Raw genomic sequence first — 15961 nt, forward strand, 5'->3', positions numbered from 1 at the left:
TAGAATCTAGATGTTTATTTCCTGTTGTTGAAACAGACAGAAAAAACAAGTCAAATTCATCATTTTATTAACAAATTGGCCTGACACAACCCTCAATGTCTGCCTCAGAAGTTGTCGGTCTCTCCTCACTCCTTTGCATACCCCTGTATTTACAGTGCAAACATCACAATGTTCTTTCATTTGCATTGTAATCATCCTTATATTCCGAAGGCTGGTTATATTATTGATAAGGTTGATTTGGATATATCATGCGTTGTGTTCACTTCCTTATAATTTGTCAAGATACTCATGTTTTCTATTTTTCTTGGGCCAGTGAGTGCTATATTTATACAAATTCTCAACCACAGCAAAGGCACATTCATTTGATCAGACAAGTATTTGACCTGTATGTTATTCAGGGCCCTTATTCATGATGGAGGGCATTGAGCTCAGAAGATAAGAGAGTCTCATGTATCCCCAGCTACACAATGACAAAGATGTTCACGTAACATGACACCATGCCATTCCAGTTTGCATTCCCACCCAACCTCTCTGGGGCTACTGTATGTAAGATGTGTTCACATCTAGATGCATTTATGTGTGTATGTAAAGAATCTAGGATGATTTGTGTGTGTTTGTGTGTGTTGTACCTGCAACATTGTTAGCATTTTAGCAGTGTTATATTGGCATCTGATATAATTAAATCAGATTTTATTAGATTAAAAAACAATGCTTTTTAGCAACACTACAAATTGTGGAATCCATGGGTAATATGGTTAGGTACAGATAAAATAATGGATTTTGGGTAATATATGCTATGGTACTATATTACAATTATTCTGACACCTTTGTGACAAAGTTGTGTTTGTCCAGCCCTGAAGAACCTATATCTGTGAAGGACATCAGCAGATTAAGGGGTTAGTCTTACATTGTAAAAATGTCATAAAATGGCTCTTTTTTCATTGTAAATTTGGGTAACACTTTATAATATGGATCCATTTGTTAACTTTAGTTAATGCATGAGGTTTCATGAACTAACAATGAACAATATATATATATATATATATATATAACAGCATTTATTAATCTTTGTTAATGTTAGTTTATAAAAATAAAATTGTTCATTGTTAGTTCATGTTATTTCATAATGCATAAACTAATGTTGACATATACTAATGCATTTTTACAATTAAAAGTTGTATATGTTAAAATGAACAAACTATGATAAATAAATGCTGTAAAATGGTTGCTCATTATTAGTTCGTTATCTGTGTAGTTAACTAATGTTAACAAATGGAACCATATTGTGAAGTTTTACCTAGATTTGTTTCACATGGTGACACAATTTACACAAAAATGAATTTGTTTATTTATGTTATGTGAATTGTAGCTGGGGAGAGGAATGAGAGCCTTTATATTCTCTAGTGGTAATTGCAAGATTAGATGAAAGTGCTCCTCCCAAACTTTCCTTTAGAACTCCAATAAATCAGTCCCTTCATAGTGTATAGACTGTATTTAAGATAACTAACTACACGGAAACAATATTTGCTTTAGATTAATAATGCCTTTTTTTAGTTAAAACCCTAATCTTTTATTTTATAAGGATTTTTCATGCCATCCCTGGCTTCTGTACATTATAAGCAGGGTTGGGAGGGTTACTTTTGAAATGTATTCCACTACAGATTACAGAATACATGTTGTAAAATGTAATTTGTAACGTATTTTGTTAGATTACTCAAGGTCAGTAACGTATTCTAAATACTTCTGGATTACTTCTTCAGCACTGGTAGATTTTTTCACTTGTTTTTACTATTAAAACTCTGCCAGTACAGTAAGACAAAATACACATGTTAAAAATACATTCTCTGAAAAAACTAAATATCTTATGCAGTGTTGTTTCTAAAACAAGATCAATCAAACTGATCTTGTTTAAAGGATTTTTTGATATTTTTACAGAAAAATAATACAAAAATTATTATCAAGAATACGATTTTTGCCTTAATATCAAACATCTTACAAGAAAAAAAGAAATTATGATCCAACGTGAATTTTCTTGATAACAAAATATGATCGTGCCTGTTAATGTGCATGTAAAATGGCTAGAAATAGCATTTTAGCTTAGCGTAAAGCTAACAATTTACACAAGGTTTATTTCTATTTCTTGAGCTCCAAACTTCAAACTTACTTCTCTGTCTGCTCGTATGAATGTAACACATCATAAGAAAGTGTTTCACCGCTGTTCAAATGCACTTTGGATCGCACCATTTATATGTATAAATGTTTTCCATCTGAAAGGACTAAATATTAAATGAAACAAATGACAATAAAATGCAAAGTAATCTCTTCAGTAATCAAAATACTTTTTTAATGTAACTGTATTCTAATTACCAATGATTTAAATTGTAACTGTAGTGGAATACAGTTACTTATATTTTGTATTTTAAATACGTATTCCCATTACATGCATTTCGTTACTCCTCAACCCTGATTAATGTCATGTCTTTATAAAATTCTATATGCAGAGACAACAGTAAAGGACAGAGAACAAATGAATGTCAAAAAGGAGAACATACATCAGCACAAACAAACATATTGTCAAGTATTGAACTTAACAAATGCAAACTGATGTTTTCTGTTTGTACATTTGTATTGTTTAAGATCTGCTTAAACTAATTTTTTGAACAGATCACCTTCCAGCAGGTTTGACATTATCCTGGAAGTAGCCAGGGTTGGTGATGTTACCAGGGGGTTTGTAAAAGGCCACAGTAATGAACTTGCCTTTTCCATCTGATGCAAGGCCAACCCCAAATTGCTCTGTAGACTTCCAGATCATCTGGGTAAAGTTACCTGAACACAAATAAATGTTTTGTTTTTTGCAATTGCAATTATGATTAATGATTTATATTGACTTCAATAAATATTTAAGGACAGGTTTGAATAAAGATATACTCAAATTTCAGCGAATCAACAAACATTAAAACATTGTTTACATATTTGGCAGTTTATTTAATTTAACTGTTAACTGTTTTACCTTGCTTTACGCTGTTTTTGTTTTGTTTTGTTTTTTACCGATATGAGTGCAAAATTATTAGCCTACCAGCTCCACTTTGAAAGCCAGGGTTTGCAAAGTTGTACTTTGCACTTTCCTTGTACCACGATTCAGCAATCTCTTTTCCTATAGATAAAAATGCCATTTATTGGTTTTTCTATACACTTTGTCATTATAGTTATGCTGTAGTATCTTAAACAGACCCATTACATTTGGGAAATATACAATTTACTGTACCTGTTGGAGGCACCATATTGGACGTCCATTTGTATGACATATTCTCGCCATGACCTTTGCCACTGTTCTTCAAGGCATTAATGCTAATCAGATGTGCTGCCCAATCCTGAGCCTCTTTACAGAGGATGGGGCATAGCGAGAGAAGCCGTGCCCCATGTTGCCGTCTGTAGTGATTTTGAGCCTCAAGGAGAGACTGACGAAACTGGGACAAGTCCTCACCTTCATCACAGGAAGAGAAGTTACAGGTGAGTGGAGAGCATGGCCAAGCTCTTTCTTCAAGCTGTGCGCCTCTTCACATTAAGCATGATTTTAGGCTGAATATTTAGTTTTGTGCACAAACTGCTCACGCATTTAATGGTGGTGTAAATAAAAGAAATAAACTGACTCATAGTCTTTATGTGGCTCGTGGCTTTTTGCAATTTTTTCAAACCAATCACAATTGATCACTGATAACTACTAGTTACTTCCTGAGTAACTAATTGACTAACTGATGACTGGTTGTGCTGGATTTTGATGTTTGTTGTATTAGTCTACATGTTCTACTTTCTTTTATTATAGGGACTGCAGTTGACATGTGGACAAAGACTAATAAAATACACTGAAACTGCATGTTTTTACTTTCTCTTTTATTTTTTATGTGGTTAAAATTATAATTCATTCTGTTTCTTTACCTTTTGAACTGCTGCTCTGTGGAGTCTGACTCTTATGTGATGGTCCAGAAGTGTGAGATGGTGAAGGTAATGGATTTGGCCTGATGCTGAGAGCAACAAGTGCTTGTCCAACTCTGTCAGCTGAACACCAGATAAATAAGTTAGTAGTGAAGGTTATTCAGGAAGGGTTTATATATATCAAAGTGAAATATAAATATAAATTAAATATAAATATAATATAAATGTGTTCATAGTCATTGTTTTAATATATCTGCAATCTACCATCACCAAAAAAAATTTGATCACTATTTTTTCATTTATTTCAATAAAAATTACAGTTGTCCAGTGATCTACATTTATTTAGATCATTTTATGATCGCAAAAAAAAAAAAAAAAAAAAATCCATATCAACAGGATCTAGTATAATATTCCTCCAGTAGGCATAGCATACTCACCAGATGGGGTGGATTTTAACTCTACAGGCGAGCCTGCTGGTAGGACATTTCTTTCAAAATAGCCAGCATTGCTAATGTTTCCTGCAGGAAGGTACTGACCCACCACAAAGGTTGTTTTTCCATCTGTGGCTAATCCAACTCCCAGCTCCTCTGTGTCCTTCCACACCACCTGTGTAAAGTGACCTGGAGACACCACCAGAGGTCAGTGTTAGAAGAGACTACAACAAATGTTTAGAGATAGTTCACCCAAAAATGAAAATTCTCTCATCATTTACTCACCCTTATGCCATCCAAGATGTGTATGACTTTCTTTCTTCTGCTGAAAACAAATGAAGATTTTTTGAAAAATATCTGAGCTCTGTTGGTCAGAACGTCAAAGCTCCAAAAAGCACATAAAGGCAGCATAAAAGTAATCCATATGACTCCAGTTTGTAAATCCATATATTCAGAAGTGATTTGATAGGTGTAAGTGATAAACATATCAATATTTAAGTCCTTTTTTTACTATAAATATCCACTACGAGAGGTCTTTTGTTTTTTGATGATTTGCATTCTTCGTGCATATCACCACCTACTGGGCTGTTGAGCAAATATGATTCATTTATTATTTTCCTTTCCTTTATCCCTTCCTTTTTTACTTTCTCCTCGCTGCACAGTAGGTGGCAATATACACTAAGAATGAGAATCGTCAAAAAACAGCAAAAGAAGAACTCAATACTCTCGTGAATGTGCATAGAGGGCTGGTCAAAGTGGAGATTTATTGTTAAAAAATGACTTAAATATTGAAATGTTTCTCACCTACACCTATTATATCGCTTCGGAAGATATGGATAAAACCACTGGAGTCTTATGGATTAATTTTATGCTGCCTTTATGTGCTTTTTGTAGCTTCAAAGTTCTGGCTACCATTCATTTGCATTAAATGGACCTACAGAACTGAGATATTCTTCTAAAAATCTTTGTTTGTGTTCTGCAGAAGAAAGAAAGTCATACACATCTGGGATGGCATGAGGGTGAGTAAATGATGAGAGAATTTTATCTCTTTAACCGCTGCAGTGTTTAGTGGTGGATTCACCTGTTTTGGAGCTAAATCCAGGCCTGCTGAAGTTATAGTCTTTAATTTCACTGTACCAGCTTTCCACTGCCTCTCGTCCTGTACAAATCACACAGAATATATGCAGAAAACTTTTGTTTAAGCAAACGAGAACATGATACATAATGGCCGATGAAATACTATGTTTGCTTCAAAAGTTACATCCAAGGTGACTGAATGAAAATTGTGTTCTAAACACTGACCTGTGAGTTTTTTGGTAGCTGAACTCCAGGCATAGTACACATTCTCTCCATACTCTCCATTGCTATGCTTGAGGGTCCTGATTGACAGAAGGTGTTCCGCCCACTCCTGTGCAGAGCGACTCAGGTTTTTGTTTATGTTGAGGGGTGAGGCTCCATGATTTTTGCGGTATGCATTGTGAGTTTGTAGGAATTCATTCTCAAAGCTGCTGTCTGGTACAGACAAACACAAAGAGTTATTTGATGTGCAGAAAGACAAACAAATCCCAGGTTTGACTGAAAGGATATTAGTAATGAACAGTCAATTTCAACATCCTCAGATGTTTTTCAAACATATTATGGAAGACACGCTCTATGGATTTGACAGACCATAAAGAAATATTATAAAAAAATTTACTTATTTGAATTTTCATTAAGGGAATATAAACAAGCTAAAGTTGAGTTTTATCCACACTTCATGACCACTTTACTGTGTATGTATTGTATTTGTGCATAGAAGAACAACAACAAAAGCCTCCAAATACACTTATTTGTTGTTAGAATTCTGGAAACTTAAAAACTGCAACTTTAAATCCATAATTTATTCATCATAACAGTATTTAGATTAAATAAATGTGATTAGTCAAGAATTCACGAATTTCAAGAATTTCACACACCATTGCACTTGTGTATATGGCTGTGTGACAATAAAGTGATTTGATTTGATTTGATTTGATTTTTTTTAGTTCTCAGTTACCTTTTGAGCTGCTGCTAACCAGATGAGGCTCCCTCTTGGCCCCTGGTGGTGATGTTTCAGTACTGCGAGGAACTGATGGTGGTCTCGTTGTATAGATGTCAGATGGTCCATGCACTTGTCCACCTCTGTTGGCTGAATATTATGTAAGATATTTTAAATATCTGCAATATTGTAATGCTCATAAACATATCTACAGTATATTTTACAATAGGTCTGTTCCATGTCCAATATTTTAACATTTTGCCATGTGTGGCATTTGCATTCACTTTAATATGAATCGATTTTAATCTTCATAAAATAACCATGTGGATTCCGTGAAATAACCCTCCTAGAAGTGTACTAACCAGTACCAGAGGACTTTGAGTCTATAGGGGAACCTGCCGGTAAGACATTCCGCTGAAAATAGCCCGCATTGGTGATGTTTCCTGCAGGAAGGTACTGACCCACCACAAAAGTTGTGGTTCCATCAGTGGCCAGTCCCACACCTATCTCTTTTGTGTCCTTCCACACTACCTGTGTGAAGTGACCTGGAGACATCATCAGGAGTCAGTGTTGGAATAGAAACTAGTGAAGCTCTTTAACCGCCACAGTGTTACTGTTTACAGGTACCTGTTTTGGAGCTGAATCCCGGCCTGCAGAAGTTGTAGTCTTTAATTTCACTGTACCAGCTTTCCACTGCCTCTCGTCCTGTAGAAAGCAGAGAAAAAATGTACAATAGATTTATATGCTTAAATATGTGGCCACAGCATTCAATAAAATATCTCAATTTGTATAAGGAAAGTCAAAATGATATACACTGGCAGCCAAAAGTTGGCCTTAATGTACAGATTTTGCTATTTCAGAAGGAAATTGGTATTTTAATTCACCAAAGTGGCATTCAACTGATCACAGTGTATAGTCAGGACATTACTGATGTAAAAAACAGCACCAGCACTGTTTGAAAAAAGTCATTTTTGATCAAATCTAGACAGGCCCCATTTCCAGCAGCCATCACTCCAACACCTTGAGTAATCATGCTAAATTGCTAATTTGGTACTAAAAAAATCACTTGCCATAATATCAAACACAGTTGAAAGCAATTTGGTTCATTAAATGAAGCTTAACATTGTCTTTGTGTTTGTTTTTGAGTTGACACAGTATGCAATAGACTGGCATGTCTTAAGGTCAATATTAGGTCAAAAATGGTAAAAAAAAAAAAAGAAACAGCTTTCTCTAGAAACTCATCAGTCAATCATTGTTTTAGGAATGAAGGCTATACAATGCTTGAAATTGCCAAATAAAATTGAAGATTTCATACAAAGGTGAACACTACAGTCTTCAAAGGACAACTGACCCTAACAAGGACAGAAAGAGACATGGAAGACCAGATGTACAACTAAACAAGAGGATAAGTACATCAGAGTCTCTAGTTTGAGAAATAGATGCCTCACATGTCCTCAGCTGACAGCTTCATTGAATTCTACCCGCTCAACACCAGTTTCATGTACAACAGTAAAGAGAAGACTCAGGGGTGCAGGCCTTATGGGAAGAATTGCAAAGAAAAAGCCACTTTTGAAACAGAAAAACAAAAAGAAAAGGTTAGAGTGGGCAAAGAAACACAGACATTGGACAACAGATAATTGGAAAAGAGTGTTATGGATCTTAACCCCATTGAGCTTTTGTGGGATCAGCTAGACTATAAGGTGTGTGAGAGGTGCCCGACAACACAGCCACATCTATGGCATGTGCTACAGGAAGTGTGGGGTGAAATGTCACCAGAGTATCTGGACAAACTGACAGCTAGAATGCCAAGGATCTGCAAAGCTGTCATTGCTGCACGTGGAGGATTTTTTTTAAAGAGAACTCTTTGAAGTCGTTTTATTTTTATTTTTATTTTTTATTGTAATAGTAATTTTTCACATTATTAATGTCCTGACTATACATTGTGATCAGCTGAATTCCACTTTGGTGAATAAAAGTACCAATTTCTTTCCATAAGAGCAAAATCTGTACATTATACCAAACGTGTGGCCACCAGTGTGTGTGTGTATATATATATATATATATATATATATACACACACACACACACACACACACACACACACATACAGTTTAATGTGTTGTAATGAAGTTGGGACCCTGTGACGGCAGTCATGCATATTGGAGTCTGGTGGTATAGTTGCAGGCCGGAGACCTCTAAATGGGGATGGAATCTCCAAATGAGGGCGTTGTTACTCCAGAAGGGGGCGTTGTTACTCCAGAAGGGGGTTGTGCCAACTCTAAAAGGGGGCGTCACTTCCACTTGCGGTTAGGGAAAGGGTTAGATAAAGCCAAGTCTTTGTCAGCTCGTCTCCTTTGATGTTTTGAGTCGGCGACTGGTTTGCGACGAGAAGTTCCAGATCTCACGACGAACGGGCTTGTTGTGTGCGCACTCCTGCAACATGCCAAGACCAGTCGCAGACACAATGACAGTTTTCTAAACAGCTTGATATCTAGACGGACTGTGCGCACTTTGTCTATGAGCGAGAGACTGACGAGCCACAGCTAATGAAATACAGACAAAGCACAAGAGGAGAGCAATATATTGAGAAGCTGTAACACAGACTCAGGCTGAGTGGGATCCATGTGCGGTTTATTAGGACACAAGTTCAAAGTACAAACAGGCGTGGGTAGGATAACCAGGGCAACCAACAATAGAGACAAGGCAGTAAATGTAGTCAAACAGGCAGAGGATCGGGGCAGGCAGTAAAACAGCAATAGTGATAGTCCAGGCAAAACACAGTGATAAGCAGGCAGCAGAGAATCGTAAAGGGTAATCCAAAGCAGAGTCAAACACGGGCAGATCAACACAGTAAATAATAACGCTCAGAAATGTAGCCAGGGCAAACAAGACTTCACAATGAACGAACACACACACCGGGCTTAAATAGTCTGAGTGATATGAGGCAGGTGCGGAGTAATCAGTCCAGACATGTGGGCACTTGGGAAATGTAGTTCAATGTCAATATCCAGGTGAGTGAGACTTCTGGTGGTCAATTAAATAATCTTCACCGGCGTTCGTGACAGATACATGTGAAGATATATATTTTTATCAAGGTTCATTTGAAATTTCATTTGAATAAAACATTGCATTAAAATTTCATTTGAATAAAACATTGCATTAAATTTCTATAAATATTTAAAGTGAAAATTTCTAGTAATTCTCTTATTACTTTCCATATTAATTCATTACTTATTACCGCTGAAAAACAACTCAAAAGTCAAAATCTACGCAACCAAATATTTTTTTTCTAACCAAACAACATCATAACGACTATACAACTTAGCTACACAACATCTGTACTTGTATACAATGTTTTTAAATAAAATGCATTATTTTTATTGCATGAACTGCTGAATGTTAATGTGTGATTATGCTGCAAGCTGGTTCATTATCAGATCAGTCTGTAGAGTAAAATGTGGACCTTTCTTCCTTCAACCCTTATTCAGACTATGTATGCTTGAACTTTTGCTCTTGCCACACCTCCTTTTAGTCAGTGTTTCCTTTGATATATTTTATTTGTTATGTTTGTTACATCTGTTTTGTCAGTTCTGTGTGTGAGTGTGGGTAAGACTGTATGTGTATGTGTATGCATGTTTGTAAACAAGATGCAGTCCCATTTTGAGACAAAAAAAGTGTGTGAGAGAGTAAGGGAAAGAGGTTAAATGTAGGTAAAGTATTTTTAAGAAAAATCGAATTCATAAATGTGCGAAAATATCTGCATAATATCATGTGTAAAGTCACAATTGATGCCCCGGTCAAAATTGACCCGGGAAGGCAAAATATGTAACAATTTTATAAAAATGGTTAAATCTCTTAAATAATTTCTTCTAAAAATCTGATAATAATAATAATAAAAATATTCAGTCTTGACAAAGTCACAAAGTTTGATTCCCATACGAAAAACTATGTGGTATTTAAAAATTATGATTTACCTTTACCGGGTCAAAAATGACCCGAATGCAATAGGAAGGTTAAGAGTAATTTGCTTCTTATGCCAGAATGAACATTATGGAGAAGTATTTTACTTTTTAAGATGATTTTGTAAACCTTTAAGAAACTGTTAAGCTGACCTGTGAGTTTTTTGGTAGCTGAAGCCCAAGCATAATACAGATTTTCTCCATAGTCTTTGTTGCTATGCTTGAGGGTCCTGATTGACAGCAGGTGTTCCGCCCATGCTTGTGAGGAGCGACATAGGTTTTTGTTTATGGTGAGGGGCGGGGCGCCATGCTGTTTGCGAAGTGCATTGTGAGTATTTAGGAACTCAGTCTCAAAGCTGCTGCCTGACAGAGAAGAACAAAGAGCTAAATGATGTATTGAAAAAAAAAGTTAATTTAATTGCTTTCACAAATATGCCAAAGCAACTGAATTTTGGAAAGCTACAGTAGTCCTTTTGCAAATTAAGTGGTATATGGTAAAAAGGTTTATTCATTGACTATTTGATGTTTTACCAGGGTAGATTACAGGAAAATTAGCTTTAGATGAGTTCTATAGTCAGATGAAGAGACAAACCTTTAGGTAACCAAGATGTTTAAGAAAATCAAATGGTAAAACAGACTACCAAACATAGGAGTTCTAATAGGAAACTCATAGGAAAATAGATTTGAAGAAAGTCATGTAAACTCACCCGCCATGCATGTGACTATGTGACAGACTGCAAAAGAAAAAAAAAAAGAAATAAAATATTAATGTAGTTCCTACTTAAAAAAGAAAAGAAATCAATACGCAACAATAATGTTTTATTAATATTTTCCAAACAAAGCCTTTCATAGTGCAAAGATAGAAATGCAATAAAATACCATTTAATAACATTAAATGTTTCCCAAAGTCTAAGTGGGAGGTACACAAATTGAAAGAACTTGTCCCCATAGATTGCATATTCATTGCAATGCACATTAAATCTCTTAAACCTTCTTTCTCCACAATATTAATCGTCCGACAGGCTGTAGCTGTCCACTTTGCTACATTCACGCCGTTTTGAAATCCACATGAAAATAGCTGCATCTTGAGGCCTATTCAGATAGTAATTGTTTTATGTGGGGATGTAAGATAATTCCAGCATTTACAGGGGCTTGTCAGTGATTTTATTGCTGTCCAAATCCAAAATGTCTGTGTTTTTCTCCCACCACCCTCAAGAAAATTCCCAGCCAAATTACTTACTGTTTTTTGACAAAAACCAAGGTCGTGTGGTAGTTTAATTTCCATCCGAATTCACATCTTTGAGTTTAAAAGCAGGAATAAATCCAATAGTCTTTTTGGAAAACCTTTTTTACCTCTGCCAAGTGCTGTACAGTTACTGTTTGTCAAGACGTATAGTAATGTGCTTGTGTAGAAATGTTGGAAATTATTCACAATAATAAAGTTACGTCTCAGCTCCATCACACTGAGTGGGAGCCCTTACATAAAAAAAATAAATTAAAAAAAAGAGGTTGCGCTAGCCTAACTTTTCCCAATATTTTCCAAATTTTCTTTACTGCAGGTGGTATATGTGCAGCATTTCTCTCTTTCCCTATGCATTTGTGTGTGTGTGTGTGTGTGTGTGTGTGTGTGTTTTATTGCATGCTTGAGAAAGAAGAAGAGCGCACGCAGTGCATGAGAGATGAGAGTAAAGTGCTCCGTGTTTACTCTATTTACACTTTAGCATAATTCCAAATAGTTGACAAAATACACACAACGCAGTTTGTGGACTGAGGAATTTTTCATTTGCTATCACCATATGGAACAAGCGCAACTGAATTCATGTGATCCTCGACTACAAGGCACGAACTCAATGTGTTGACTAGGGCAGAACTAACCGACTAGTCGACTAAACTGTACACACTCTAATACAAATATTACATGCGACTGACCACGTGAGAAGCAAATTTCCATGTTTGTAGGATGACTGAACTCGCTCTTCCACCGTGAATTAATTATCATCCGAACACATATGTTTTATCACAGAAGAGCCATGCACATTTTCTTTTATAGGCATCACACTGAGAAACAATGACTGTCCAAATAGGGCTTTGTTTTGCTTTTGCTTGTGTTAATGTTGCTGCAGCTGCATCTGGGTTTGTTAACAGGTCATTTCTCCATCACTTTGATGCTGTATGTTTGTTTGTGGTGTGTGCGTCTCTGTTTAAGATCCTCCCAGATTCTGCCCTATTTCAACTACTGTTTGAATAGAATGCTAGAATCTAATGTCAAATTGGTAATTACTTTAATAGCATTATAAAAATATAATAATGTGTCAAACATTATAAATTTATCGTTTTGTTCAGTGTGAAAACTGCATATTCAGTTGCAGCTCCATTTATACTGCTGTGCAGTTTAACTGCACTGAACTGTAGGTGAGCTACACAAACTATAGCTATACTGCACTGATCTGAAATTGTACTACACTGAACTGCTATTATTTTGCAGGAATTCAGACATACTTCACTCAACTCTAGCAGTACTACACTGACCTGCAATTGTACTGCAGTGCACTATGTCAGTACTGCAGTTAAAAGGTATTGTATGTGCAGTTCAGTTCGTCAGTTAGCAGTAAAGTATAATTTTACAAAACTGCACTTTTACTGCACAGATTAATCAGACTGCAGTTCTTTTTTTTTTTTTTTTTTTTTTTTTTTGTAAGGGTATGCTTGTCTACATATGAGAGGTCACTCAAAAGAGCAACAATTTTACTTTTGCAAGATCATGGTTATTCTTGTGACACACTTTGACATTTAAACTTCTTCAACTGTTTCTGCTACTATGGAATTTGGAATCAGGCCAGCTACAATCAACATTTTGAATTATGTATATATACTGCTTTGCATATAGTCACACAAGATTAGTGGAACTAAAAACACATCCAACCACAATTAATCACCTTGCTCACAGAAATACCTTAAAGCCAATAGATATATTGGTATTTGTCTGTCTCATTATTGTTATTAAACCTAGTTTGTTTACAAAAGTGAAGCAGGTTTCACTGGAAATCCTTTGTGAATTTGCATGTTGTCAAGAATGTTATCAGGAAATCATTACTGTGACAATTACTTTATGTCTGGCAACAAAATGAGACTGTCTGTCTGACTGTCTCAGTAGCGGATTTAGGCATGGGTGACATGTGCAGTTGCCCAGGGCAGCACGAGGCACCCACACAGACACCCCCCAGTCAACAACTTTGGGGACGTGTTGAAGCGGGTTTCGCCCAAGGCACCATACAACCACCACCACCCCCCGCACCCCCCCAACCCCATCAACAACTTTGGGGGCGTGTTGAAGCGGGTTTGCACAGGAAGCCATACAAGCATGCACCGCCACTGGTCTGTCTCAATCTATTTATTGCAATGTCTCCAGATGTTCTCTACAATTCAAATAGCACAAATGTTTTATGAACGCTAAATACTATTTTACACTATTGTACACTATTTGATGCTTGCATTTTTTGGTCTAGCGCAAATTTGGTCTTTTTTTAATTATTATTGTTATTTAAATGCACTGGGCCACAATAGATAATAAAGTTGTTGCACTGATAATAGGTAATCACATTTATACACAGCACATAGAAAAGTCTAATAAATGTGCATACAGAAAATAGGCTTACCTGTCTTGTAGACTCAGTGCAGGATTTTGTCTTTCTTAAAATGCTTTCTATTTCCTCCCTCTTTCCTTCTCTGTCTCTTGCTGACTAGCTGTGAAATGTACGTGATATATATCTGACAAGAGATGCAACGCCCTCTAAACCAGGAAAGAGCCCACACTGACGAAACCACTGTTGTGTGTGAAACCACACTCAAACACAGTCAGCCTTATATGTATGTGTGTTTGTGGTGACCAATTACATCTATGTTCTCAATACACACACACACACACACACACACACACACACACACACACACACACACACACAGACACACACACACATACATGTTGGTGCAGCTATCCTTATGAGGACTCTCCATAGACATAATGATTTTTATACTGTATGAACTATAGATTCTTTCCCCTACCCCTAAACCTAACCCTCACAAAAAAACTTTCTGCATTTTTACATTTTCCAAAAAAAAACATCATTTAGTATGTTCTTTAAGCGATTTGAATTATAGGGGCACTAGAAATTTCCTCATAAACTATATTTATAGCATAATACCCTTGTAATTACCAGTTTGTAACCTAAAGAAATTCCCTTGTAAACCAGCTAAACCCGCAACCCCCCAGCCACCCTCCCCCCCTCCCCTTCCACATGTGTGATTAGCCTATGAAGCACACACACTATAACACACATCACTCTTCATCACAAACTAATTTGAACAGGAGAGCAAAGCTCTGACTTGTTCCATCATGTGATATTACATTTCATCAGTACATATTTGCTTCTTCTTTGAAACTGTTCTCCTTTATTGCGTTAGCACTTCCTCTCATTGTGGTTGCTATAGTACCATTGACGTTTTTGTTCCTTTTCTCATAAAAAAAAACCAAGCATAGTCATAATATCAAACACACAGCAGTTTCTTAATTTCTCAGGCTGTTTTGTTCAAAATGAGAGGTTTAGGTCATATACAAATTTGAGAACAAGAAAATCATAAAACCATGTACATCGAAAAAAAATTTTTTAAAAGTCAAACATGATACTCTGATGAGTTTAAAAGTGTGAATAAATAAATGTGAAGACATTATCTATTGTGTTTGTCATGCTTTGTCAATATCAAAACCACCTGATGAGTCAGTGTCATGGCACATGTAAGAGCTGTTAGCTCACGGTAGCCCAGGTTGGAGTCTGGCTGGGATGTGTCCAGATCTGTTCCCCCCCTCTCTCTCAACTGTCCTGTCTCTCTTGATTGTCCGAAAAAGAAAAGTAAAAAAAAAAAAAAAAGAAAAGAAGACTCTTGTAGACAGTTAATGAAACCAAAGACATGTTTAAACATGCATATTTGCATAACTTTTACCCTGATAAGTGCACATTACAATAGTTTTCATAGAGATAAACATTTTAAAAAGCAATTTGTTGTGATGATTGTAGTATTAAGAACAATCTGGTATTATTATTGTTTTTTTCTTCTAATAAGTCTTTTTCTTAGTTTTGTGTAAATGCACAAATTCCAAACCCATATTTGCTGTAAGGGGAAGTATGTAAATATTAAATATTATTGTTTTTGTTTTGTGTAAATTCAGCATGGTCTTATTAAATATGTACATAGTCAATGAGAACATTTTGTTGAAAGATTAATTTAACAAAATATCTTATAAAACCAAACTTTACACACATACACACAATTATTTATGTCCCTTATTAAGACAAAATACACCACATACTGTACACGACAAAATGCTAATTTCATAAACCTCTCATTACTGTAACGTCATCAATATCACTTTAAGGAATATTTCAGGTTCAATACAAATGAAGCTCAATTGACAGCATTTTTGGCATAATGTTGATAAAAACAAAAGTTTATTTTGACTCATCCCCCCTTTTCTTAAAAAAAAATGCAAAAATCTGGGTTCCAGTGAGGCATTTACAATGGAAGTGAATGGGGCCAATCCGTAAACATTAAAATATTCATTATTT

The 15961-nt window shown here is 35.8% G+C and overlaps 1 protein-coding gene across 3 annotated transcripts; it reads right to left on the reverse strand.

Annotated features, from left to right (window-relative positions):
- Positions 1 to 14137, reverse strand: glipr2 (GLI pathogenesis-related 2). Of its 3 annotated transcripts, none has more exons than XM_051657514.1 (13): positions 13997 to 14137; positions 11048 to 11074; positions 10494 to 10703; positions 7009 to 7086; positions 6744 to 6926; positions 6400 to 6531; positions 5667 to 5876; positions 5446 to 5523; positions 4371 to 4553; positions 3937 to 4056; positions 3266 to 3484; positions 3077 to 3154; positions 1 to 2826 (listed from the first exon to the last, which is right to left on the reverse strand). In XM_051657514.1, exons 2-13 carry the CDS (start codon positions 11052 to 11054, stop codon positions 2666 to 2668), a joined length of 1659 nt encoding a protein of 552 aa, XP_051513474.1. In that variant the 5' UTR covers positions 11055 to 11074; positions 13997 to 14137; the 3' UTR covers positions 1 to 2665. The 3 variants fall into 3 exon arrangements, with proteins under 3 accessions (XP_051513474.1, XP_051513464.1, XP_051513480.1); XM_051657504.1 differs by having other exon boundaries at positions 10494 to 10724; positions 13997 to 14126; XM_051657520.1 differs by lacking the exon at positions 10494 to 10703 and having other exon boundaries at positions 13997 to 14125.
- Between the last annotated feature and the right edge of the window lie 1824 nt (positions 14138 to 15961).

The sequence above is a fragment of the Myxocyprinus asiaticus genome, chromosome 3 (genome assembly GCF_019703515.2).
Source record: "Myxocyprinus asiaticus isolate MX2 ecotype Aquarium Trade chromosome 3, UBuf_Myxa_2, whole genome shotgun sequence".
Lineage (NCBI taxonomy): Eukaryota > Metazoa > Chordata > Actinopteri > Cypriniformes > Catostomidae > Myxocyprinus > Myxocyprinus asiaticus.

Bases quoted from the DNA above. Each gene is read 5' to 3' on its own strand.
- glipr2 (XM_051657504.1), bottom strand. The intron at 6,927-7,008 runs GTACCTGTAAAC...TGATGTCTCCAG, and splicing joins GGGATTCAGCTCCAAAACAG to GTCACTTCACACAGGTAGTG. The intron at 6,532-6,743 runs GTTAGTACACTT...CATAATATTCAG, and splicing joins CTCAAAGTCCTCTGGTACTG to CCAACAGAGGTGGACAAGTG.